The 25136-nt window shown below is 41.7% G+C and overlaps 1 protein-coding gene across 2 annotated transcripts in view; it reads right to left on the reverse strand.

The window, feature by feature from the left end:
• The window catches only part of LOC122934297 (ephrin type-A receptor 3-like), a 259114-nt gene that overhangs the window by 33651 nt on the left and 200327 nt on the right, over nt 1-25136 (reverse strand). For both annotated transcript variants that reach the window (XM_044289666.1, XM_044289665.1), the window contains one exon: nt 19662-19723. In XM_044289666.1, the coding sequence (XP_044145601.1) occupies nt 19662-19723 (62 nt within the window). The remainder of the gene's footprint in view (nt 1-19661; nt 19724-25136) is intronic.

Below are 25136 nucleotides of genomic sequence, written 5' to 3' on the forward strand. Positions count from 1 at the left end.
ATATCACACCCCTCAGTATGTCACACATATCGATAGCACACCTATACCAGTCCTTAAAAGGAATTTTGTGGCCTATTAGCTAGCGTTTGGTGTCACTAACAGTCTGTCCCTGCTCCACACTGCAACCTCTCCCTATACTGGCAAAAGACTGAATGTAAAATGGCGGCCGGATCGGGTTTATTTATAAGGTAGGGAGTATGTCCATGTGCTGAAACGTCTCAATTGGCTGTCCTATACCATCTGATGGATGTGTCATGGGTCAAAGTTCTTCACAATGTAAAAGAATATAGCGCCGACGGACATTGCCATATGTTCGCCCGTTCGGCGAACCGCGAACGAGCAAAGTTCGCCGTGAAACGACCGCTGGGCGAACCGCAAGGCTATATATATATATATATATATATATATATATCATATACTCAGTCTGCCTTAATCGTGACTCTTAATGACAATTTTATACTCTTGGGAACAAAGCAAGCCAGAAATGCATCCACTTCTGTACAATAAAGTGGATATGAAAGTAATTGCATGCTGTTTTCCCACACCTTGTGCTAAAGAAAATATGATTTTACAAAGAGAAGCCTGAATCTGTCTACCTCAATTCCATTCATTCTCCAATTACTAAAGAAAGGTTTTGTCACCCGAAGAAAGGAATTGAATAAACAAATGTTTCTTCTTTCTATTGCTTCACATAAATGAAGCTGAAGCCAAGTAAAGAAAAAACACATTGAAGCTTGAAGGCTAGATAATGTTAAGAGTTTACCGCTAAGTGGAATTCTCACAATGACATTTCTTATCAGATTCTGAAGGACTAAGATCCTTGAAAAGGCTCAAATTATAATAATATATGGAGAAATCTGCATAATGATACATATATTTGAACATATATATATATAATGAACTTATATTTAATAGGTTATTAAAGGCCACAATGTGTCTCGTTCCATATATGAGCATAGTAATGTTATATTATAAATTACTCCGCTAACAGCAATGTTATGCTTCACATACAGTATGTGGAGTGTTTTACATTTTTGCAGGATTTCTAAATCTTTTTTATTCTTTGAAGGCAAGGCTTTAAAAAGTTAAATGTTAAACCTATCACAATAGAATAAAGGCGACCGTAGACATTAGATCATTGTTGGCCATCTGTGCCATGTGACTACATAATGTGTATGAGGGACAAAGAAGCACAAAGCAAGTTGAATTTTAAAGCCATATGCTTTGTTCAGGCAGGAGATCAGCTCTTGCCAGATGTGTCTAGAAGTGTCTTTTTTCCTCTAATGCCATTGAAAACACATGCATGCAGTACCGAACCAAGCATGTAAGTGCATGGGTGAGTCAGGAGGAACAACTGTTGGCTGCACACTCATTGACAGCTATTGAAGGCAAATAGGCATCTTAAAGGGGTTGTGCCACAATTTGTGGTTATACCCTAACCACAGGATAAGGTATAAGTAACTGATTGGTGAGGGTCCAACTGCTGGGACCCTCATCAAGTCCAAGAATGAGGGTCTCATTCCTTAAATCTGATAAAGTAGCTGGGACCCCTGCCCTCAGGATGGGTGGATTTCCAACAGTTGTAACACCACTGATGAGTTAGTTATCCCCTATCCTGTGAAAGGGTATAAATTCAAAACTTGGCATAACCTTTTGACGCAATGTTCTAGAATAAGCGTCTACATGACTTCTAACTGAAGTAGAGAGAAAAAAATTAACTTAGAGGAGTCCAGAAAAAAATATCTAAAGCACATATTCCAAACTAGTGCACAAATTGCTCTTTGGGCTCTTGGGTCAATGAACAGAATTTGTTTTAGGTTTACTACAGATTGATATAATTGGATTAGATTCACCACCTATATTTTTTTCTGACTCCAAAAAAGCAAACAATTATGCTAGCTTGGCTTTCACTGGTCCAGTAGGTTGTTTAGACTAGTCAATGTCATTGAAAAGTTCTTGAGCAACTCTACGTGCCATCGAGAAGCATCTGCTATGATAATCCTGGGGAGAGTTCAGCCAAGATTGGATGCATCACTTACTTTAATGGTTGGAGAGAATCTGTGTGGGGGTCCTTGTGAAACATTAGCAAATTGTGTGGGGAATTACCCCAAGGATCATGGCCAATAGTGGGCAAACAACCACCAAGTCTTAAGGTACCAGGGGTTTTGTCATGATAACCAGCCCGGGGCGGGGAGGGGGGGGGGGTTATTTAATGTCTTATTATGTCGCACACCCTTTGTTGAAAGCTGTGTGGAAATCCTCTACATTTACTATCTAGTTCTTCTTTGAGGCTAATAAAAGTGTTCAATTGGAGAACATACATCTTGGTATTGTGGATGCCATGTTTCCTCACTGGAAAAATGATTAACTAGAAGCATGCCTAGAACTTTTTGAATAGAACCCAACACTTTAACTATTTTCCTTTACAAATTCAGTATTGTGTGTCCTTCACAGAGATCAACTGGTATTTTATACTTCTTCAGATTCATTTGACCTTTAGATCTCAATCTCTGAAAACACATAACCTTTGGGTTAACGCAGAAACTGTGATCTTATCGAAAGGGATTATCCAGGAATTTTGTTTCAAAGGTATTGCAGCTAGGCTATATTTGTTCAAATATTTCACATTCAAAGAGCTTTAGGAGGGCAGATTATTTTTTGATCCTTGCATGGACGTTCCTCTGGAGAATCAAAACTCTAAAAGACTTTAAAAAAAACTTGATAAATCTAGGTTCACCAACATCTTCCACCAACTGGAGTAGTCAAATTTTGCTTGAAATGATATATTGCCATCATGTCTACAGACTAAAATTTTCTAATGGAGGTGATGGACACTTAACCACTTCCACATTTGCCCCCTTCCTAAGCAGGCCTAATTTTGCAAATCTGACGTATCTAATTTTATGTGTTAATAACTTTGAAACGATTTTACTTATCCAAGCCATTTAGAGTTTGTTTTCTCGTCACACATTGTACTTCATGATAGTCATAAATGTGAGTCAATATGTTTCACCTTTATTCATGAAAAAATCCCAAATTTACCAAACATTTTGAAAAATTAGCAATTTTCAAAATTTCAATTTCTCTGCCTTTAAAACAGAAAGTGATACCTCATAAAAATATATTTTTTTTTAGGACATTAGAAGACTTAGAAGTTTAGAATTTTAAGAAAATTGCCCAAACCCACTTTTTAAGGACCAGTCACTTTGTGGGGCTTACATAGTGGATACCCCCATAAATGACCCCATTATAGAAACTACACCCCTCAAGCTTTTTGGAAGGCAGATTTTGCTGAAGTGTTTTTTAGATGCCATGTCCCATTTGAAGCCCCCCTGATGCACCCTTACAGTAGAAACCCATTTTGGAAACTAGGGGATAAGGTGCAAGTTTTATTGGTACTATTTTTGGGTACATATGATTTTTTGATCATTCATTATAACACTTTATGCGGCAAGGTTACCCAAAAATTGGTTGTTTTAGCACAGTTTTTATTTATTTATTTTTACAGCGTTCACGTCACGGGTTAGGTCATGTGACATTTTTATAAAGCAGTTGGTTATGGACATGGTGATACCTAATATGTATGCTTTTTCTTATTTATTTAAGTTTCACACAATAATAGCATTTTTGAAACCATGTTCTGAGAGCTATAGTTTTTTTTATTTATGTAGGGGCTCATTTTTTGCAGGATGAGGTGATGGTTTTATTGGTACCATTTTGTGAGACGTATGCCTTTTTGATCACTTGGTGTTGCACTCTTTGTGATGTAAGGTGCTTTTTTTGACACAGTTTTTATTTTTTATTTTTTCCGGTGTTCACCCGAGGGGTTAGGTCATGTGATATTTTTATAGAGCTGGTTGTTACAGACGCGGCGATACCTAATATGTATACTTTTATTTATTTATTTCACTTTAACACAATAAAAATAAAAATAAATTAAAACCCCAAAAATGATGTTTTAGTGTCTGCATGTTCTGAGAGCTATAGTTTTTTTTTTTTGCGATTTTCTTATGTAGGGGCTCGTTTTTTGCGGAATGAGGTGATTGGTTTTATTGGTACCATTTTGTGGGACATACGGTACGCCTTTTTGATCACTTTGTGTTGCACTATTTGTGATGTAAGGTGACAAAAATGGCTTTTTTTGACACAGTTTTTATTTTAATTTTTTTACGGTGTTCACCCGAGGGGTTAGGTCAAGTGATATTTTTATAGAGCTGGTTGTTACGGACGTGCTGATATCTAATATGTATACTTTTTTTATTATTTCACTTTAACACAATGATAGCAATTTTTTTAACCCAAAAAATGTTTTAGTGTCTCCATGTTCAATTGTAATTTTTTTTTATTACTTACTTGGGGATTTTTTTTTTTTACATGTGAAACCTTTTTTTAATTGTTTTATTTTAACACTTTATTTTTTTATTTTTTTATTTTAGGTCAAGACCTCTGGGGGACATTTAACTTCACTTTTTTTTCCACTATTGATTTCTCCTGTAACTGGGCCTGACATAGTAGCCCGTTACAGTGGAAATACACCCCCAGAGAGGCTGTACAGCGGTATACTGTGCTGTACAGCCTTAGTGCAGGGCTGATCGAGGTCTGTGAAGGCTCCTGCACTCCACCAGGCCGGAACAGGAAGCGCATAGCGCTTTCTGCTCTGTATACACAGCGCTCGGTGAGCGATGTGTATTCAGCGATCTAGAAGGCAGGGGCACCTGGAAACTGTCCCTGCCTTCTCTAAGGGTTGCCCTGCTGTCACTGACAAATGGGCAACCCGATCTGCAGCTGCACAATTAGCGTGCAGCTGCGATCTCTCAGAAACGTCCATTCGGATATAGAGAACCACCTCCCGGACGTTTATAGTCAACGTGCGGACGGGAGGTGGTTAATAAGGATATTGTGTTAGTAAGTAAAATCACTGAAAGGAAATAGCCTGATGGTTATACATGGTGAGACTTGCACTAAGGATCGTGACAATTATCAAGAACAAACATTCATTTGAGTGATAATTGCAGTTAAAGAGCATTGTTCAGCAGGATCAATCCTATTAAATCAGCCTCAGGTGAAACTTGAAAAATTTGAATATCGTGCAAAGTTCATTTATTTCAGTAATGCAACTTAAAAGGTGAAACTAACATATGAGAGACTCATTACATGCAAAGCGAGATATTTCAAGCCTTTATTTGTTATAATTTGGATGATTATGGCTTACAGCTTATGAAACCCCAAAGTCACTATTTTGAGGTACCCTTTGCTCAGGGGGTATGGATTAATTAGCTGACTAGAGTGTGACACTTTGAGCCTAGAATATTGGACCTTTTCACAACATTCTAATTTTAAGTTGCATTACTGAAATAAATGGACTTTTGCATGATATTCTAATTTTTCGAGTTTTACCTGTATACTGTCTGGTAGGTTTGATTCTACTGATTAAAATGATGTGTTTTATAAAAAAAAAATCATCTGCAGCATTCCTGAGAAAAAGGACTTTTATTCTTTATACAAATGAGGGCTTCAGTACTCCAATAGCTGTGGCCAGCAGTGGCATGCTGAAGAGCCAAAGTGGGACTAGACTGAGATCATTGCACTGAAGCCCTCATTTTCATAAAAAAATAAAACTATATCCTAATAGAAGGTACTTTCCCAGATCTTTTTGACCACTTTTTTCATCCACTTCAATAGAGGATCTCACTTATTCCAAACTACTGACCAATTACAAGGAATTTCCAAACCATAGCTCCATTAGTAGGGAACTTACATGCTTTAAAGGGTTTCTACTACTTGCTTTGCACACATTTCGTTTTCAGACACTAGCAATCCGCTAGTGTCTGATGTACCATACAAGCTAAGTATTATATTCCTCCGTTCCGCCGTTTTGTTTAAAAAAGCACTTTTATATTTATGCAAATGAGCCTCTAGGTGCTATGCGGGTGTCTTTTCAGCACCTAGAGGCTCCGTCTATCTTCATAAACTGCCGCCCAGCTCCTCGCTCCAGCACGCCCATCTCCTAGTGAAATCAATCCTCCCCCTGCTTCTGGCGTCCGAAATCTCGCGCCTGCGCCGTTCGTCTCTGCATTCGGCGGCATTCGGCGCAGTGGAAATGTCTGAGCAGGGAGCAGTCAGACATTGACTGCGCCGAATGCCGCCGAATGCAGAGACGAACGGCGCAGGCGCGAGATTTCGGACGCCAGAAGCAGGGGGAGGATTGATTTCACTAGGAGATGGGCGTGCTGGGGCGAGGAGCTGGGCGGCAGTTTATGAAGGTAGACGGAGCCTCTAGGTGCTGAAAAGACGCCCGCATAGCAGCTAGAGGCTCATTTGCATAAATATAAAAGTGCTTGTTTAAACAAAACGGCGGAACGGAGGAATATAATACTTAATGTATATAAGGATGAGGGGGCACACTCATAAGAAAAACACTTATAGGATGATGTAAACTAGATTTAATAGACAATAAAAACAAACCCCCTAAAATACACATAAAACATACATCAAAAATTATGATAAATTTTGGATATGCGATATGCAGCAATCAAATGCAATAGATGGCAACAGAATAACGCCAATGTCCCACTGGTAGATATAACAATTGCTATCGTGTTGTTAGTACACGATATGGTGGTAATGTGACCTATAGTATTCCGTTTGGGAATTTGTGGCGTCAAACTTGTTGATAATAAGTGGGCCACTGAGGAAGAGGTGTAATACCTTGAAACGCGTCTGGCATATCAGAGTGAGCGTGGATTCCTAACAACATACAAAAGAAGCTGGATACCAACAAAGATCGAAAAACATCAGTGATCTTAAAACGAAAGTGATTGACCTCCATTACCAAAGTTACTGCCGCATACTAGTGACGTCATATACAAGCGTCTACCCGGAACCCCAGAGACCAGGTCACGTGGGACGCCACGGTCGTGTACGGCTACCTGGGAGATCAGCGCTGCAGCTACGCAGCAAGAAGGGGTAAGAATAGAAAGATACAGCGGCGAAGAACCAGTAAGTAACTTGGAGGGGATACACGCATCTCTGTATAACTTAAACACAGGACTTTGACATCTGATCCGGGTCACTATTAACATCTTAAGTGAACGGAGTGCCATACGTATTCAAAGGCACAGGACTTTAACGCTGAGATACCCAATCTCCAGTTGGAACATTGTCCTGAGATATAGCACGGTGCGGGCTCTATAACATCACCCCAAAGGGGCTAGAGTGCTACATCTATAGTGAGGGACACTTATTATCAACAAGTTTGACGCCACAAATTCCCAAACGGAATACTATAGGTCACATTACCACCATATCGTGTACTAACAACACGATAGCAATTGTTATATCTACCAGTGGGACATTGGCGTTATTCTGTTGCCATCTATTGCATTTGATTGCTGCATATCGCATATCCAAAATTTATCATAATTTTTGATGTATGTTTTATGTGTATTTTAGGGGGTTTGTTTTTATTGTCTATTAAATCTAGTTTACATCATCCTATAAGTGTTTTTCTTATGAGTGTGCCCCCTCATCCTTATATACATTATACCACTTTCTTTGGTCCTGAGGGTAGGACCTGAGGGTGAGCACCTTTCCATACAAATTGATAGTGAGCCGCTGTATTCTTTTTACAATATAATACTTAGCTTGTATGGTATATCAGACACTAGCGGATTGCTAGTGTCTGAAAACGAAATGTGTGCAAAGCAAGTGCAAGACATTTTTTTTTTTTTTGGAATGCTGAAACCTATTTTCGACAGATATCATAGTAATCTGCAGAATCAACTCTTCCATGCAGTATGTCTAGTTTATTAGGGTTGATTCTGTTTCTGCTGACAGGCGCCCTTTAAGTGTCATGTGGAAAGGTGCCATGCTTATCTTTTATGTGGCACATAAAGTCATCATTGTTGGGCTGTACATCGTCCTTTGTTAACAGGGCCGTGCTGCCCACAAACAATAGATCGGTATGGGGTTGATTGTTCGTACGAACGTTCATCCATGATTATTGTCCCAATCCAGGGCCTTAAAGGATAAGGGGAGTAGCTATATAGGGTACAGTCTTTACTTGGGCACTTCTGCTGGAAGGGTTCACAAAAAGACACCTGTACTAAAAGTACCATAATAACAATCTGAACATGCTGGGAGTTGTAGTTCTCTCCCCTTCTACCTCTCCCCATGTAATGTCCACTGTCCAGGGCCTTAAAAGATAAGGGGAGTAGCTATAGGAGTAGCCAGTACTATAACGGTAGATGATGGACTTGGTTACACATTTTGCAGTAGGGGTCAAGGTTTACACCTCTGCATATTACTTGATCCCATATGAGATAAATGACAACTGCTCATATTCAGACTGAAAAATAACAGCTTACGGAAAATAATAAAATACTCATTTTGTTACCTCCTTTTCATAGTGTCCTCATTTCATCGTCTTAATTTTAGTGTGTATTTTAAGCTACTGGTATACTAGGAGAGCACTGTGCTTCCTATGCTATTGTGTCTGACCTTGTCTTTGGTTAATTGCTGGCATTATTAGCTGACTTGCAGCTGGCTCTCGGTTATTGCTTATCTTCTGCCTGATTACATCTATTATGTATGTATCATGATGACCTTCAGGGAAATGTTTCTATGTTGTTGTTTTATCTTAATGAAATAATATAAAGCTGCTGCCTATGAAACCCTTAAATAGAGGGTTGGTAGATCCCGTAGGAGAAGAGAAATGATCTACTCCCCATAGAAATTTATCTCATGACCTTCATTTCTTGATACTGAAGAACAGCAGTATAGTTGCCATATGTAAGTACAATGGGGGGAAATTAAAACACCGTTTTACCTTGAGGAGAAAATGATGGCATGACATGGAAAAATTATGGTCAGACAAAATACTGCTAGTGATTAGCGGCATGGGCAATATTCGAATTTGCGATATTTCGCAAACTTTCGGCCGAATATTCGCCATAAATTAGCAAATTCGAGAATTTGTGATCTCCAGTCATTATTTACTTGATTGCAAAAATCGGCCATTTAATATATTTGCGATAAAAATTAGCGATTAGAATATTTGCGATCAACACTATTCGCGAATACGAATATATAGCACTATATTCTAAATATTAGCGAATTCTCAAAGTGGCGATATTGAATATTCATGCTCAACACTACATACTGCTACATTTGGCATTCAACATTTTCTTCTTTAGAGGTTCTCCAAAAACTGCATCAATTGCAGCTTGATGGACCCAAGAATAAGAAGTATATGACTGCCATAAACTTTAGACTGCTGTTGGCCAAACAAGCAATTTATAACAATCCACTCCTTTATACACATGTGTGCTTGGCTTAACTAAGCATGCATGTGTTCTTAAAGGGGTTTTCCAGGAATTAAAAAAATGAAAATACTTAAATATTATTTGATGATAAATATATTACCAAATACCTTTTATAAGTTATAATGCCTTGTTTTGTCTAAAGAGCAATCATTAGGAGAAATAAAATGGCCGCCGTCCTATCAGTACACACAAAACCTGTCCTAATCTCACAGGAGGACAAGTTACATTACCACAATTAGCCATAGTGCTGCCTCATCCACCTATCTGTTTGACAGGAATCATGATCCTGAATACAGGTGAATATCTGTGGGAATGGAGAGGATGAGGAGACAGGAGAGGAGGGTGAGGTGTGGATAATGAGCAGCAGCACTTGTTTATAGTCTCCATTACCACAGCAACATATTACCACAACCTGTCCGTCCTCTCTGTACTTCATGTCTCCTCATGAACTAAATTCCCCAGAGATTCAGCTAAAGTTCTTATCATCTGTATTCAGAATCATAATCCCTGACAAGTAGAGAGGAGGAGGAGGCTAGATGTGTACCTGCAGATTAGGTTGATAAACATCTGTCCATATCTGATTGCTTGCCAAGGCACCAGGTGTCCACTTGATAGACATGTGCAGGCAATGGCTGTGATAGGGGCACAAATCAACCTGTTTCACTGACTAACTATTGGTACACATAGTACACCCTGACTGCTGAAGTTGCTCTACGCGTTTCACCAATAATGGCTCATCAAAAGCACAACCAAGAGCATTGCTCTTCACAGGGTACAGTTTTGAAGCAAACAAGCCACCGGCCCCATGTGCAGAGGCCGCGGCAAACAGCACTAGAGTGGCCGTACGCGGCCGCCAGAATAAGAGGAGGAGGTTCCTCCCCTCAAAGAGATCGAGCCCCTGGGCCAGACAATCAACAAGGCTGGGGCGTGGTCCAGCCATGGTTAAGCTCCGCCCATCACATCGGCCAATCAGCGGAGTGATCTACCCAGGATGTCAAAACATCACATGTTATAGTTCGTAGGGAATAAGTCGGCGGTCTATATAACAAATGAGCAGGGATCAATGCAAGAACGGTAAGGTGAGAGCTGTCAGGGGCTGCTAACCCACTCACAATCGTAACAAGATCAGCATGCCCCTGCATAGTGTACCGAATAAATGATGAAAATACATAGCACAACCTTAGTTAGCTTAGTAAAAACAATAGATCGCACAATTAGATATAATAATTGTGCAATAAACCAGATGTACCCATGCTACATTTGGAAATGATGATCAATATATAGGAGCAACGGACAAACCAGGACTTAGGTCGCTCTAGATAAAGCAAGTAAATGAGTTGTAATCATTAAGTCCCTAAATATCCACAGTGGTTTTTTTTCTGTAGCAATATTTTATCCAAGTCTCCACCTCTTGGGAATCTTTTGATTACTTCCACACCTTGGAATTTGACCATCCCAAAGCCCTGATTATGTTAGGAAAAGACATGTTTCGCAATCGGGGTATCCGCACCTTATGCGAAATTCACGCGCCGTTTTTATCACATATTGTTTACCACAAACACACGTGGCCAGGTATACCACCCCTATTGTACGGCAGTTGATGAATCATCTAATGGTGAAGGTTTCACCCGTGACAGTGCAAAGTTGTCGAATTCCATTTTACTTCCTGACCACACAATTAATACATCGTCGATATAACGCAGCCACAAACAGATGTGCTCTGCCCAGCTATTCTCATCCGCAAACACTATTTCACGTTCCCACCAGCCCAGATATAGGTTGGCGAAGGTAGGCGCACATGGACTACCCATCGCCACCCCCCTGAGCTGATGGTACGTGCAACGGTTTCCCAGAGAACTCCTTTAAAGGGCCGCTAAACCTTGAAAAACAAGAAAAATATATGCAATCTGCTGCAAAAAGCTGTTAAATATCCTGCTGTCAGTGAAGGGTATTCTCTCTATTCATCTCCATCTTTGGCTAGAGACCGACTTTGTGCAGGAGCAGAGCTCACAGGAGGCTTAACACTGTGTTCACTTTAACAGTATGGAAACAGTATGGAAAAGTATGGAAGCTGCAAAACTTCAGCAGCATCTCACAAAACCTCCCTGCCTTTTAAAGGTGCTCACTCCAGTCCAGCCAATTTCATTTCAACCAATTTACCCATTGAGAGAGAGCTCAGCAGTGGACAGAAGCGTTGAAGGACCTGTTACTATATAGGTGGAGCACCTGTACTGTGTGTATATGACAGGTTAGTGGCTTCCCTCTATAAGTTATGTCTTCTGATAGCCCATAATAACATCCTAGAAATGATGGGAGTTGTATTTCTCTCTTATATCGCTCTCCATGTGATGACCACTAATGCACCATAATAACAATCTGGACGTGCTGGGAGTTGTAGTTCTCTCCTCTTATACCCCTCTCCATTTAATGTCCACTCAGGGCCCCATAATAACAGTTTGGACATGATGAAAGTTGTAGTTCTCTCCTCTTATACCCCTCTCCATGTAATGTTTAACAGTCGGGACTTACTTGGAGTTCCAATTTTTGCCTCTTATATCCCTCTTCATGTAATGTCCACTGATGCCCCATAATAATAGTCTGAACATGTTTGGAGTTGTAGTTATTTCTTCTTATACCCTTCTCTATGTAATGTCCACTGATGCTCCATAATAACAGTCTGAGCATGCTGGGGGTTGTAGTTCTCTCCTCTAAAACCCCTCTCCCTATAATATTGCCACAAACCCTTGCCTTGTTTATATTTGTATTAGTGTGGAGCAAATCGAAGCATACGAAGCGGAATTCAATCCGAAGTTTAGGAAAATTTGATCCGCTGCAAAGCAAAATTTCCTGGCGCTTTATGGTAATATATTGATTTTTCCTAAAATGGTATCTAAAAATAAAAAAATTATGCTCACCTCATCCACTTCATTGCCGAGAGGCCGTCCACTCCATCTTGATTGAAGAAAAGCCACCAAAGGACCTGCATATGGTGATGTCATCAGTGATGAGGTCACCAAGCGTAGCCAGTGTAATCTCATGGTGACATCATCACGCTCACTGCAGGTCCTTTGGTGGGGTTTCTTCAATCAAGATGGAAGAGTATGGCCTCCCCGCGAGCAAGTAGATGAGGTGAGTATAATTTTATTTTTCTTTAACCCCGGATTAACCCCCCTGAGCATCTGAATGTGAGTCTCAGATGTCACAATCAGTGTTGAACACAGCATCTGCAGGGTTAAATGAAGGAGGGGGCAGTGCAATTGCCTTTCCCCATCATTGCACCCACTCCATAGAATGAAAAGTGATATGTGACTAAGTAATTTGTAAAAAATTGGATTTCTTGACAAAGTTTGGCGAAATTTTTCTAAACTTTGCTCATCACTAATTTGTATGTAATCGAGTTGGGATGGAAATTTATCTTGGTAGATTTAGTATTCTGCAGTATATTCTAACTCCACATTGTGATAACCCAGATTTCCTAGGTACCTGAAAAGCAAATCTGCCTAGCTTTGGCACTATTTAGAAGTAGCGAGAGGGATTTATCTTGGTAGATTTAGTATTAAGTAGTCTATTACAGTTCCACATGGTTCTAACTTGTAACCAAAAACATTTTCTGTACAGTCACCAATATGGTGATGCAAACTAACTGAATTCAACAATAAAGTACCATTTCAGCATAATTTACTTGATAAAGCAAGACGCCAACGATTTCAAAGGATTGAGTGTTGTCTACTTAAGAAAATCTCTTCTTACATTGTTGGTCACTGTTTAGATCAGCATTTTGGATAGGGAAGATAGTAAGAGACTGCTTTGTTGTTGAAATACTACCTCTGGGTGAATGTCAAGTCTGCGATAATGTACGAAGAAGTGGGACTTGCCTTATAACAGTTATACATACACAGACAGGACATGCACACTCAATAAAATTAAAACACACATGGTCCTGGGAATCTCATGGCTGATAGTTGTGGATTGAGCTTTTGTCCTTCTGAATGCTGCAGTATTTTGGGTGGGAAGTTTGCATTCTGATATCCTTGCCGATAACACCAGTGGGTGGTGAAATAGCGCAATTAGCTCTTTTAATATCTATTTGCAAGACTTTTGGAGAAACACCTGCAGTATATAAAATAGTACATGGTTATCAGCAGTGCAAACATCCTCCATGTAACTACGTTGGCAGACCTCAAGGACACCATTTCATTTCCAGACTACAAGGTTCTCCCTTTTCCCCACACTTTTATTGCTAAGAGTTTCTCTTTGTCATCATCGGAGAGCATTCAATCAATTAGAGGCATATTATGTGCAGAAACTTCTATTCTAGTTCCCTCTTGAGCCCCTTCTTCAGCTTTTTGAGTGTACATTAGCACAGTCATTTCAGGGACCTTTGTTGAATATCACATGGCTTTCAGATTTCCTACATTATATACAGGTTTGAAATACGACTTGAGTTTAATCATAAAGAAATGCATTAGACTTTCTCTGAAATTCTTCACAATTTATGTTGAATGTCAGTCTTCATTGCAGTTGTCCTGCATTAGGCTTCAATGACAACACAGTGTTAAAGGGGCTGTCCGGGGCTTAAAGGGGTTATCCAGGATTAGAACAACATGGCCCCTTCCTTCCACAAACAGTGAAACACCCGTCCATGGGTTGTGTCCACTACTGCAGCTTGGTTCGATTGAAGTGATTGGGGTTGAGTTGCGATACTGCACACAACCTGTAGACAAGCGTGGTGCTGTTTTTGGAAGAAAGTAAACATGTTTTTCTAATCCTATACAACCCTTTAAAATATCAATAACTTATCCTCAGGTTAAGGGCTTGTTCACACCACCGTGACGTTTTTTGCGGTCCGCAAATTGCCAATCCGCAAAAAACGGATGCCACCCGGGTGCCTTTCCGCAATTTGCGGAACGGAACAGGAGGCCCATCATAGAAATTCCCATTGAAATTAATGGTTCCATATATGGACCGTATGCAGAACGCAGAAAACAGCCCGTATACGGAACGCAAAATACGTTCGTGTGAATGAGCCCTTAGGAGGTTGTGTCATCTGAAACAAAGCTGGGATATCACTAGATTATGCCACCAATGTCTGATAGCTGCAGGTCCCACCTCTGGGACAGCACCTTTCTCTAGAAAGGAGGCTTGCAAAGTGAAGAACAGAGTGCCACGCATGCACAGCCGCCCTCCATTCGATGCACTTGGCAATTTTTGGAAGTCCCATAGAAATGAATGGGAAGCGCACGTTGCAAGCGCGGATGCGGATCCGTTCACTTTTATGGGGCTGACTTAATAGGTAGAGAATTCTGCCCAATAATGAAGTGATCTGTCTCTTATGTCAGACATCTCATTATGAATAGCACTGCATTAGAATCACAGTATTTTGTCTGCACAGTCATGCACAGATCAGAGGCACAGAGCTGTAATACAGTGTTGTACAAGCTTACAGAGATGTAGTATGGTACCCAGTGTAGTATATGGGACCATACTGTACCGCCATTGTCTGGGTGGCATGACCATAAGATTACCGTCATCAATATAAAAATAATTATATTTTTTTCCATTTAAGAATGTATTTGAACAATAAATAAAACCATTTCCACACTTGTGTCATTTTTGGGGAAGGAGTTATGACACGGGACAAATGTGACTATTTAGGTCACTTTTAATGGAAGGCCAAAAGAAGCTAAATTTTTTTGTTACAGCAACTGAAGTTCGTACACTTCAGTTGCTGTAACTAAGCCATTTCATGAAATAACTGGCGAAAAGCTAGATCCATTTGTTGATAAGAACTAATATTTTGACTCCAACAAAAAAATATATATATTTAAAGTTCTTATTTAGACGATACAGGCAATTAAAAACATGGGACAAATACGTCCCTTGGTCCTCAAAGGGTATGATATTACAGAACTTTGCTTGTAGGGGACAATGCCTTCAAAGTTTGCCGCACGCCATGCTTGCACAAATTTCATGAGTGTTTGGGCATTTAGATCCTTGTTGGCCACTTTCCCAAAATGGCTGCGGAGCAGGGCGGGAAGTAGAGTGTGAGTTCAGACATAACCGGACAGGCACATTTATTGTCATGTAGGTAGAAAAAAAAAAAGGATGTCTCACAAGAACAACCCCTTCCATTTGCCATATTAGGTTATATGGAGCACATGCGATCCTTTTGTGAAAGAATAGATTGTTACCCAACAGATTCTGCACCACCGATCTGGTTCTCCTGGCAGGACTCTGTTTACCCATCTGCGGCAGTGATGTCATGTTGACAACATGTAACCACTGCAGCCAATCACTGGCCTATTCGTTGCACTGCTGAGGCCAATGATTGGCTGCAGCAGGCACATGTCCACATGATCTCACCGCTGTAGCTGGGTAAACAGAGTCCGCTAGGAGAACTGGAGGGGCTGTGTGGGAGCTGACAGGTAAGTAACGAGCTATTCTTTATTGCAGTTGAATCATATTTGGTGTTCGGGATCCTTTTTAAACTAGACAACCCCTTTAATCATTCAGCAGAGGCACCAACAAAGAGCAGCTTCTGCAGAGAAGCCAAGTATGTTTCTAAGCCGCAGCCATATAATGAGCTGTAGCAATGACAAGATGACCAGAATGCTCTGCTCCTAATTCCGGTTTTCATTTTCATTTGATTAACCACCTGTAGCAAACACTTCTATTATTCTGCTATCTCTAAATCTTAAGCTGCCCGAGGTAACGCAAGGGATTTTACCAACCCCATGTCTCTTTTCTACAAGAAATTTAAGGGGAGGACGCAGGCGAATAGTGAGCTAATTACTTGGGATTGATTTTAGAATTAACCTGGATTTCAATCCCTGCTCGAGCAGGATAAGAGGAAAAAAATCAAATGTTATTAAAAGTACGCAATTAAACCAGAAGAAGATGAAACACGTCTTGGGGGTTCTAAGATCGCTAAACCTGACAATAGGAGCAAACAAGGTGAATGATACAGCGGAAGAAGAATGGCAATATTCTTAGGGTTCTGTTACGTGGCCCAATGCCGGCTCGGTAACGAGTGCCATTAGACAATCGGTACTTGTTTAAAGGGTCTTTATCATGGCTCAATCCAAAATGAAAGTGGGAAGAATGATTGTTAATACAATGGTTCATGCCTTTCTCCCTTTTCACTTTGTGGTAGTACATCCCACTTTACTCAGGAAGATATGCTGCCAACAAAAGGCAATTTAACTTGCGACATGAATCATTCAAGCACCTGCTAAACAAGTTTTTTGGGTGATGGGCAAGTTTTTTGGGTGACTCTTTCACATGTCCGTGCCCATGATGACAAGTTTGACAAGATGGTCAGTGGTTCATCTGTAATACCCCAGACCTGGGGGTGCTACAATTTGTATATAGTTTGCATTGTCATGTATTTTACTGTTTGCTTCTGGCTGTAGTTCCCAGAAAGGAATAGATGGCAAAGGGGCAAAGGTTGGCAGGAAAAGGGCTAACCACCCTCTCCCTCCCCTCTTTTGGGCTGCTCCTGCTTTCTACCAAGAGGGTACGTTCCTGTCCAGAGACAGAAGAGAGAGGAAACACATTGCAGAGCTCCTGTCCTGTTACAGATACTCCAGGAAAAAATACTCAAACCTTCTTCAAATAAAGTCTTGAGATGGTAGACAGCAGTGTGAAGTGCTACAACCAGCAAAGACACCCATCACCCAAGATACTACTAGGTCAGTACAACACAAGTGCTAAATTGCCACCATCCAACCTGCCTCCATAATCCTTACTGGTGCCAGAGAGGTTTGCACTTAGTCTGCTGCTACTGAATGTATTTGAGGTTCTACATTGCACTTAGTAAGAAGACTTTGTTACGTTTAATACTGGTCCTAGTCTTCAGTATTGCATTTCCATTGCACCAAACCCCAAGAAGCAATGGACTGAGGGAGCACATCGTGACGCAACACTTCATGAGCGCTACTCCTGCTCCCATCCTCTACACAGGCTCCTCAGGGACTCTCTGCATATTCGTGATGATACTCATGAAGGTTTTTGGCTAGGTTCATGTGTCCTACTAGACTGAAAACTAGTTTCCAGCGCAACTTCAACCAATGGACCTTGAGAATCACTGACAGAACACGCATGCCATCTGTGCGTGTCTTCTTGATTTCTCCATTGACTGAGTATGGCAGTTTCATTTTAATGTTTGCAACATCTGGCCCCTAAAATTTAAGGCCCCCAATATGCCAATGGGAAGTTGTTTGGAGCTACATTCCCCACTCTGATGCTTTCCATCAGAGTGGCCTGCTGCAGCGTGATATTGCGAGATGTACCTACTCTTGCAAAAACAATCTATATCCGGAATCCAGCAGGACATTGCAGACTTCAGAATAACTGAATGTGCAAAGATCCTTGACAATTCTATAGAAAATATATTTTGAATGAGCTGAATACTTTACAAGTGTAAATTTTATGCGGCAGTGATCAGCGATCCATGGGGGACACAGATGATAAATTGAAAGGGGTCAGTAATCTTTTACATTGCAAATGTGATTGCAGCATTTTAATATAAAACATTTCTAAAATAAGTGGGCAATTAAACAATTGTTCAGGCAAAACTTACTGCTATAAAAACATTATAGGAACCTTTTTTGTATATGCTGAGGCAGCATCCCTGACTGAGTTTCCTGTGTCCTTCAAATATTTAATTGTCCTCGATTAAGACTGAGATATGCTTTTCACTTACATTATTAATTATGTAGCTTTCTTATAAGTGGACATACAATTCTGCTACTTGAGGTTATAAAGCTTTCTCAACTTTTTGGTGCCATCAGTAACAGTGGCCATACAACTTAAATAGCTGTCTATTGATCATTTGGCCGGCAGCTAGTCGTTCAAAACCTCCCTTACCCTATACTGTACACATATACCCTGTGCTCAGCTAAGCAGATGTGTTCTTACAAGAGGGAGAGGAATAAAACAGCTCAGGCATTTTGAAATCCAACATGAATGACCCTTCTTTTCCCTGAAATCTAACATTGAGTGGGAGTCGAGTCAACCCCAAACACATTAGACAGTTTCCAGGCCCACCTAAATCATCAGTTTCAGTCACTTTTAATTACAGGGCAAGGTTAGATAAGTGGGAGAATTACATAAAAGAATTTGACTGGGGATCCTTTGGCCACACCTCCATCTATATAGAAAGGCAGTTTTCTAAGTGTTTTACACTAATGACCATCAATATTTGATCGATTGGGTTCCGACTACAGGCATCCCTGCTGATCAGCTGTTTGAATGGGTTTTGTTGCTCTAGTAAGCAGGGGGGAGAGAAATCTTTTCCTAAATCAATGGACCAGTGACATCATGTTCATCAATCACATGGCCTAGGCACAGTTCAGTCACATTCAAGTGAATGGGGATGAGCTGTGATACCAAGCACAGGTGCTATCCAATGGACAATGCTTTTCTTGGTTAGCTGCGAGGAACAGTGGACTCTACAAACAGCTGATCAGAAGGGATGCTGGGAGTTGGATCACCATAGATCAGATACTGATGGCCTATCCTGAGGATATCAAACACTCTGAAAACCCCTTTAATGACATCATACATTTTGGCGTCCTTGCATACTCAGGATATATCATCAATAAGCTCTAAAGGTACCCAAACACAGTCTAAAGAGGATTAAAACTGTTGATTTTAAACAAAGAGATCATTAATCAGTTAAACTTTAACAAAAATAATTATTTGCTGATAGACCCTGACCAATGACAGACCCTAATTGTTTGAAAAAAAGTCAGCCATGATTGAATTTTTCATCCAATAGTCATATGAAAGATCTTTTGTTCAAAGACTGATCACTCTTGGCTAAAACGTCATTCTTTGAAAGAACGTTCCAGAAAGATCAATTGTCCTCTACTATTTCATGTGACCACAGCAGTCAATCACTGGCCTCAGCGATCAGATGAGGTAGTCAGGCTACCTGTTCACCCTCCTGCAATGAGTTGTCCAACTACCCTATTGAGTGTTGTGGCCAACTTGTGTCAGGTGTCATGGCTGGAGCAAAAGAGCTTGGGAAGGGAGGTGACATTTATTACAATCCTGGCCATCAGCTCATTTTCTTGAAAAACCTGTTTAATCCCAGATTTGGCATCAAATGGAGTTGTTTTATACTGAACATTATGGGCCAATTATTGTGTCAAAGCCTAAGGCCACCAATGGATCATCTGGTGCTCTGCTCAGTGTTCCCTCCTTTTCTTCTATAAGTCCTCACCAACTCAACCAGAGAAACCCTTTAACTGCAATATGATCAATACTGTGAGGATCATTGTTAGGCATCAAGAGCATACTCAACACATCCACAAGCAAGTTTCTTGTTTTTACCTTTAAAAATGAATCCAAGGAGCCATTTTCCATATACTCTGTAATTATCATGACTGGCTTGCCTGTAAGGATTGAAAACATTTCACAAGGTTACTCAACAAGTCTCATAAAACAGGTAACAGAAACTGGAAGCTCTGCAAGAGTTAGATGCCTACAGAGTTCGCATATACATGCTTTAATATAATGCAACATTTTCAGTTATCATTATAAACATTTAAAGGGACACTTTCATCAAAAAATTGTAATTTTTAGAAAATCAATACATTTTACAGAAATTTTGTTGGTAGTTGTAGTTTCACAACAGCTGGAGTGCCGGGGGTTTCTGATCCCTGGTCTAGATAATGGTGCCTACAGATGAGCATTCCGTGTTGGAGCACGATTTCCCCATTATGGAGACTTGTGTGCAGGACCGCATGGCATTATAATGATTTATAATGCTGTGTGTCTCTGACCGACCTCTGCTGTACTGATTTGTACTGATGGCATTATGTGAGTACAAATCATTACAAATGGAGGTTGGGCAGAGACACAGATCATTATAAATCACTATAATACAACGCAGGCCTGTCACTGGAGAATGTCTATAACGTGTTTCCCAGTGTAGACACGCTCATCTGAAATTAGCCTTATTGTTCACAAAACTTCAGAAACTAAAAATATTCAGTAGTGTTGGTCGAGCAACAAAGTGCTTGGGTGCTCGAGTAGAACACCTCAGGATGCTCAGTTGGAGCACAATGGAAGTCAATGGGAGAACCCGAGCATTAAACCAGGAACCCCCTGCTCTGAAGAGCGGAGGGTGTCTGGTTCCCATGAAAAAGTCATAAATTGATGGAAACACCACTGAAATGGTTCGGGAACAGCATGGGAAGGATGTCTGGATGCATCTCGGTCTCCCAGGTTGCTCCTGGGAACGATGTTGTCCGAGTAGTATGTCACTTTTACAGACTGACAATAATACGCACAAAACCAAAGATAAAATCGATTTTAGAGGAAAAATTGTTAGGAAACATTCTTTCCTGTATACCGTATTTTTCGCCGTATAAGACGCACTTTTTCTTCCCCCAAAATGGGGGAGAAATGCCCCTGCGTCTTATACGGCGAATGCAGTCAGTTTTACATCGCTGGCAGCGATGTAAAGAGAGCGAGGACTCGGGGAGGGACTGGGAGGAGGAGCTGGGGCCGGCAATAGCGGCGGGGCGGTGCAGTCACTGTACTAAAGGCCCGCCCCGCCGCTCCGGTGTACTAATAAAATATGTCATATTCAATGAATGGTTATTAAATATGCCCTTTATGCCTAATAGTACCTTAAATCCTTAGCGCTTCAGTAGTATGCAGGCTGGGCGGGCGGCAGCGTAACTCCCTGATGTCACGTGCCTGCGCCGCCTACTTTATGAATGAAGCAGGCGGCGCAGGCAAGTGACGTCAGTGAGTGACGCGCCGGCTGCCCGGCCTGCCGGCATTGTACTGAAGCGCTTCGGATTTAAGGTACTTTTAGGAATAAAGAGGCATATTTAATAACTATTAATTGAATAAGACATATTATATTAGTATACAGGAGCGGCGGGGGATCTGTGGATGGCACAGTTATGGGCTGGGAGGGTCTGTGGATGACACATGTATAACAGTGCCATCCACAGATCCCCCCCTGTAACAGTGCCAGCCACAGATCCCCCTGTAACAGTGAAAGCCACAGATCCCCCCCATAACAGTGTCCGTCATCCACAGTTCCCCCCTAACAGTGTCCGTCATCCACAGTTCCCCCATAACAGTGTCCGTCATCCACAGATCCCCCCATAAGTGTCCGTCATCCACAGATCCCCCCATAACAGTGTCAGTCATCCACAGATCCCCCCATAACAGTGTCCGTCATCTACAGATCCCCCCATAACAGTGTCCGTCATCCACAGATCCCCCCCATAACAGTGTCCGTCATCCACAGATCCCCAGTAATAGTGCCATCCACAGACCACCTAGTTCCAAACCCACAGCACACCTTTTGGTTAAAAATATTTTTTTTCTTATTTTCCTCCCCAAAAACCTAGGTGCGTCTTATACGCCGGTGCGTCTTATACGGCGAAAAATACGGTATTTACTTGTATATAAAGTGCAAGAGCTGCCAAAAATTACAAGGAAGAGGCACACATAAAGGAGGGCCTTATTCACACTGTGGTACAATTGTTCAGGTAGTGGGACTCCTACACTCATAAAGCTTATGCACTAATTGAAAGGGCTGCCAAAAATTACATGGAACCGGCACTCCAATCCACCCTTTATTACACATAAAGGAGGGCATCATACACACCCTGGAAAATTTTTGATTGATGGCCTGCTGGTGACCCTCAAAAACTAGTGACCCCCTGGAGCAGGGGCCTGCTGATCTGACCATCTAAAACATTAGGGCAGGGGCCTGATGCTGAGTTGACTCTCTAAAACATTAGGGGCGAGTGCCTGCTGATGATCTGACCATCTAAAACTTTAGGGTTAAGGGTCTGCTGCTGAACTGACCATCTAAAACTTTAGGAGTGAGGGTGTGCTGCTGAGCTGACCCTCTAAAACATTAGGGGCGAGTGCCTGCTGCTGATCTGACCATCTAAAACATTAGGGGTGAGGGCCTGCTGGTGACCCTCTAAAACATTATGGGCGAGGGCCTGCTGGCGACCCTCAAAAACATTAGGAGCAAGGGCCTGTTGGTGACTCTCTTAAACATTAAGAACAAGGGCCTGCTGGTGACCCTCTAAAATATTATGGGTGAGGGCCTGCTGGTGACCCTAAAAAACATTATGGGTGAGGGCCTGCTGGTGACCCTCTAAAACATTAAGAACAAAGGCCTACTGGTGACCCTTTAAAACATTATGGGCGAGGGCCTGCTGGTGACCCTCAAAAACATGGGCGAAGGCCCGCTGGTGACCCTCAAAAACATTATGGGTGAGGGCCTGCTGGTGACCCTCTAAAACATTATGGGTGAGGGCCTGCTGCTAAGCTGACCATCTAAAACATTAGGAACGAGGGCAGCCTAATAAGCATGTTGATATGATCGAGGAGGAGGAGAAGGACGAGAAAAGGGAGATTGAACCATATACCCTGTTTAGTAGTGGAAGGGGTGCATGGGAATACAGTGTATTCAATACACCATAAAAGCCACATTTAGAGTGCCTTTATGTTCAGCATCTTTCCTCTGGTGGAGTAGAGAAGTCAGGGGCAATCCAGGCATTGTTCATTTTTATAAGAGTCAAACCGTCAGCATTTTCAATTGACAGGCTGATGCGCTTATCAGTTATTATGCCCCCAGCAGCACTAAATACTGTACATGCTCTGACAAAATGCTGGTGCCAAGGCAGGCCAGCACCTCCAAGGTGTAGAGTGCCAGCTCGTGCCACATGTCCAGCTTGGACACCCAATAGTTGTAAGGTACAGAGGGTTCACTGAGGATGCTGTCACGGTCTGCTACGTACTCCTTCACCATCTTCCAAAATGTTTCCCTCCTTGCGACACTAGGCCGCGCATCAGGTTGAAGGTGCTGGCGGGGAATCATAATACTGTCCCAGGCCTTGGACAGTGTTGCCCTGCCTCTGTTGGAACTGCTGTGTGTTCCCCTCGCCCCCCCCCCCCCCCCCCTCGGTTGGCCAAGGAACTACGTACTCTGCAGCCAGCATTGTCAGCTGGAAATTTTTGGAGCAATTTTTCCACAAGGACCTTCTAGTATTGCACCATTTTGCTCGTCCTCTCCACCACAGGAATGACAGATGAGAAGTTCTCTTTGTAGCAGGGCTCGAGAAGGGTGAACAACCAGTAATCGGTGTTGGCCAAAATGTGTACAATGCGAGGGTCACGGGAAAGGCAGCCTAACAAAGTCAGTCATGTTTGTCAGAGTCCCAATGTCATCGCCATACATCTGAGAAGCTCTGACAGAAGTTCTTCAGAACCTCCTGCTTGAGGTTCTTTTGTTTTGCTATCGTTTTGTCATCTCGTTTCCCTCTCTCAGCTGTCATCTAGTTGCACTGATTGCATCCCTTTAAATCCCCTCCCATACTGCATCACTTTATGGTTTATTCAACTTCCTGGAGTGTGTACATGCTGGATGCTACAACTGATGCTTCTACAGATAAGTCTGTTCATTGATTAGTGTTTTCCTGTTTGCTTGATCCTAGGTGACCCTGACTCCCTCCTTATTAAGTGTAGGGAGCCAGTGGTCGTGTCCCCTCACTATTATAGGGTGTTCAGGTGTCATACAGTCGAGGCACCAGGGCATGCAATTTTCTATCATAGAGATCTTTGCATGGGCTGAGAAGACAGGGAGAGTTTCAGGGCTTAAATAGGGGCCACCCTTTTGTTCCTTAGTTTCGGATCAAGCCAGTCGGATCCTTATTTGTAACTTCTTGTTTTCTGTTACACCATCTGTGACACCCAACAGACAAGACTTCGCTGTCCTCATCAGGAGGATGACTCTCAATCTCCACATCCTCTTCCTCCTCTTCTATCCATCCACGCTGAACAGATGGAATAAAGCGTCCGCCTTAATCGTGAGTAGTGAGTGTTTGAGTAGACACAGAAGTGGATGGTTATCGCTGCTCACCATCTGTGTTGATGCCTCAAAATTGCAGATAAATATTGTAAACTGGGATTCAATAAAACGTAACCTTTACTAGGTCATTTAAAATAATATATCACGCTGGGTGAGAGACGACATTGACAACAATTACCTCCACTATATCAATTCATGTACCATTAAATGAAATGAAAAAAAGGGTGGATCTCACCTCGTCTGGGTAGGGTCCACGACCATGGAGGAAGGTCCTGGCATTGGTGATACCTTATACCGATGTGACCAGGTGCTGATGTCGTGATTGGCACAATATTTACTCCTAAGACACCCTATTTTGGCTTTCCTGCCTTTCTAGGGGCCAAGGGGCTGTTCTTATAGCCTGCCTACCACAATGGAGCACCCGCCCCGACAGGGGCGACCCCACACCGAACCTTTCCCTTAGTATGGGTCTAAAGTTCTATAAAGCCCTAACTACAACGCCCTACATGCCATGTTTCTGTCTTTTTCCAGACATCATCAGGGGACTTCACACATGTATTCCAGGGCAACTACAAATAGAAATTACAGACAAACACTAAATATAGGTCACAAATATCTGAGTACCGCATGTACAGTGGCTTATCAGCAGACTCAGTATACTTACTAGAGATCAAGGTGATTTTAGCCTCGTATCATCAGACAGGATAGTGGCTAACTCTTATCCTCACTGTTACAAGGGAAGTGTCCCATGTCAGTCAGTGTCTCACCACAAATAGCGGTGATTTGGGTGAGCACTGAATAGTTGTTAGCCGCCTCAGATCCCATGCGCTCATCATTTAGATGAGATCACATGGGACCAAAGGGGGACTAAGTCAGACTACCGCATATTTAATCTTATCAGGTTGCCCCTGTTAATATTCTAACCAAGTCCACCATCACATCCCATGCGTCCA

Source organism: Bufo gargarizans, chromosome 4, assembly GCF_014858855.1.
Source record: "Bufo gargarizans isolate SCDJY-AF-19 chromosome 4, ASM1485885v1, whole genome shotgun sequence".
NCBI lineage: Eukaryota > Metazoa > Chordata > Amphibia > Anura > Bufonidae > Bufo > Bufo gargarizans.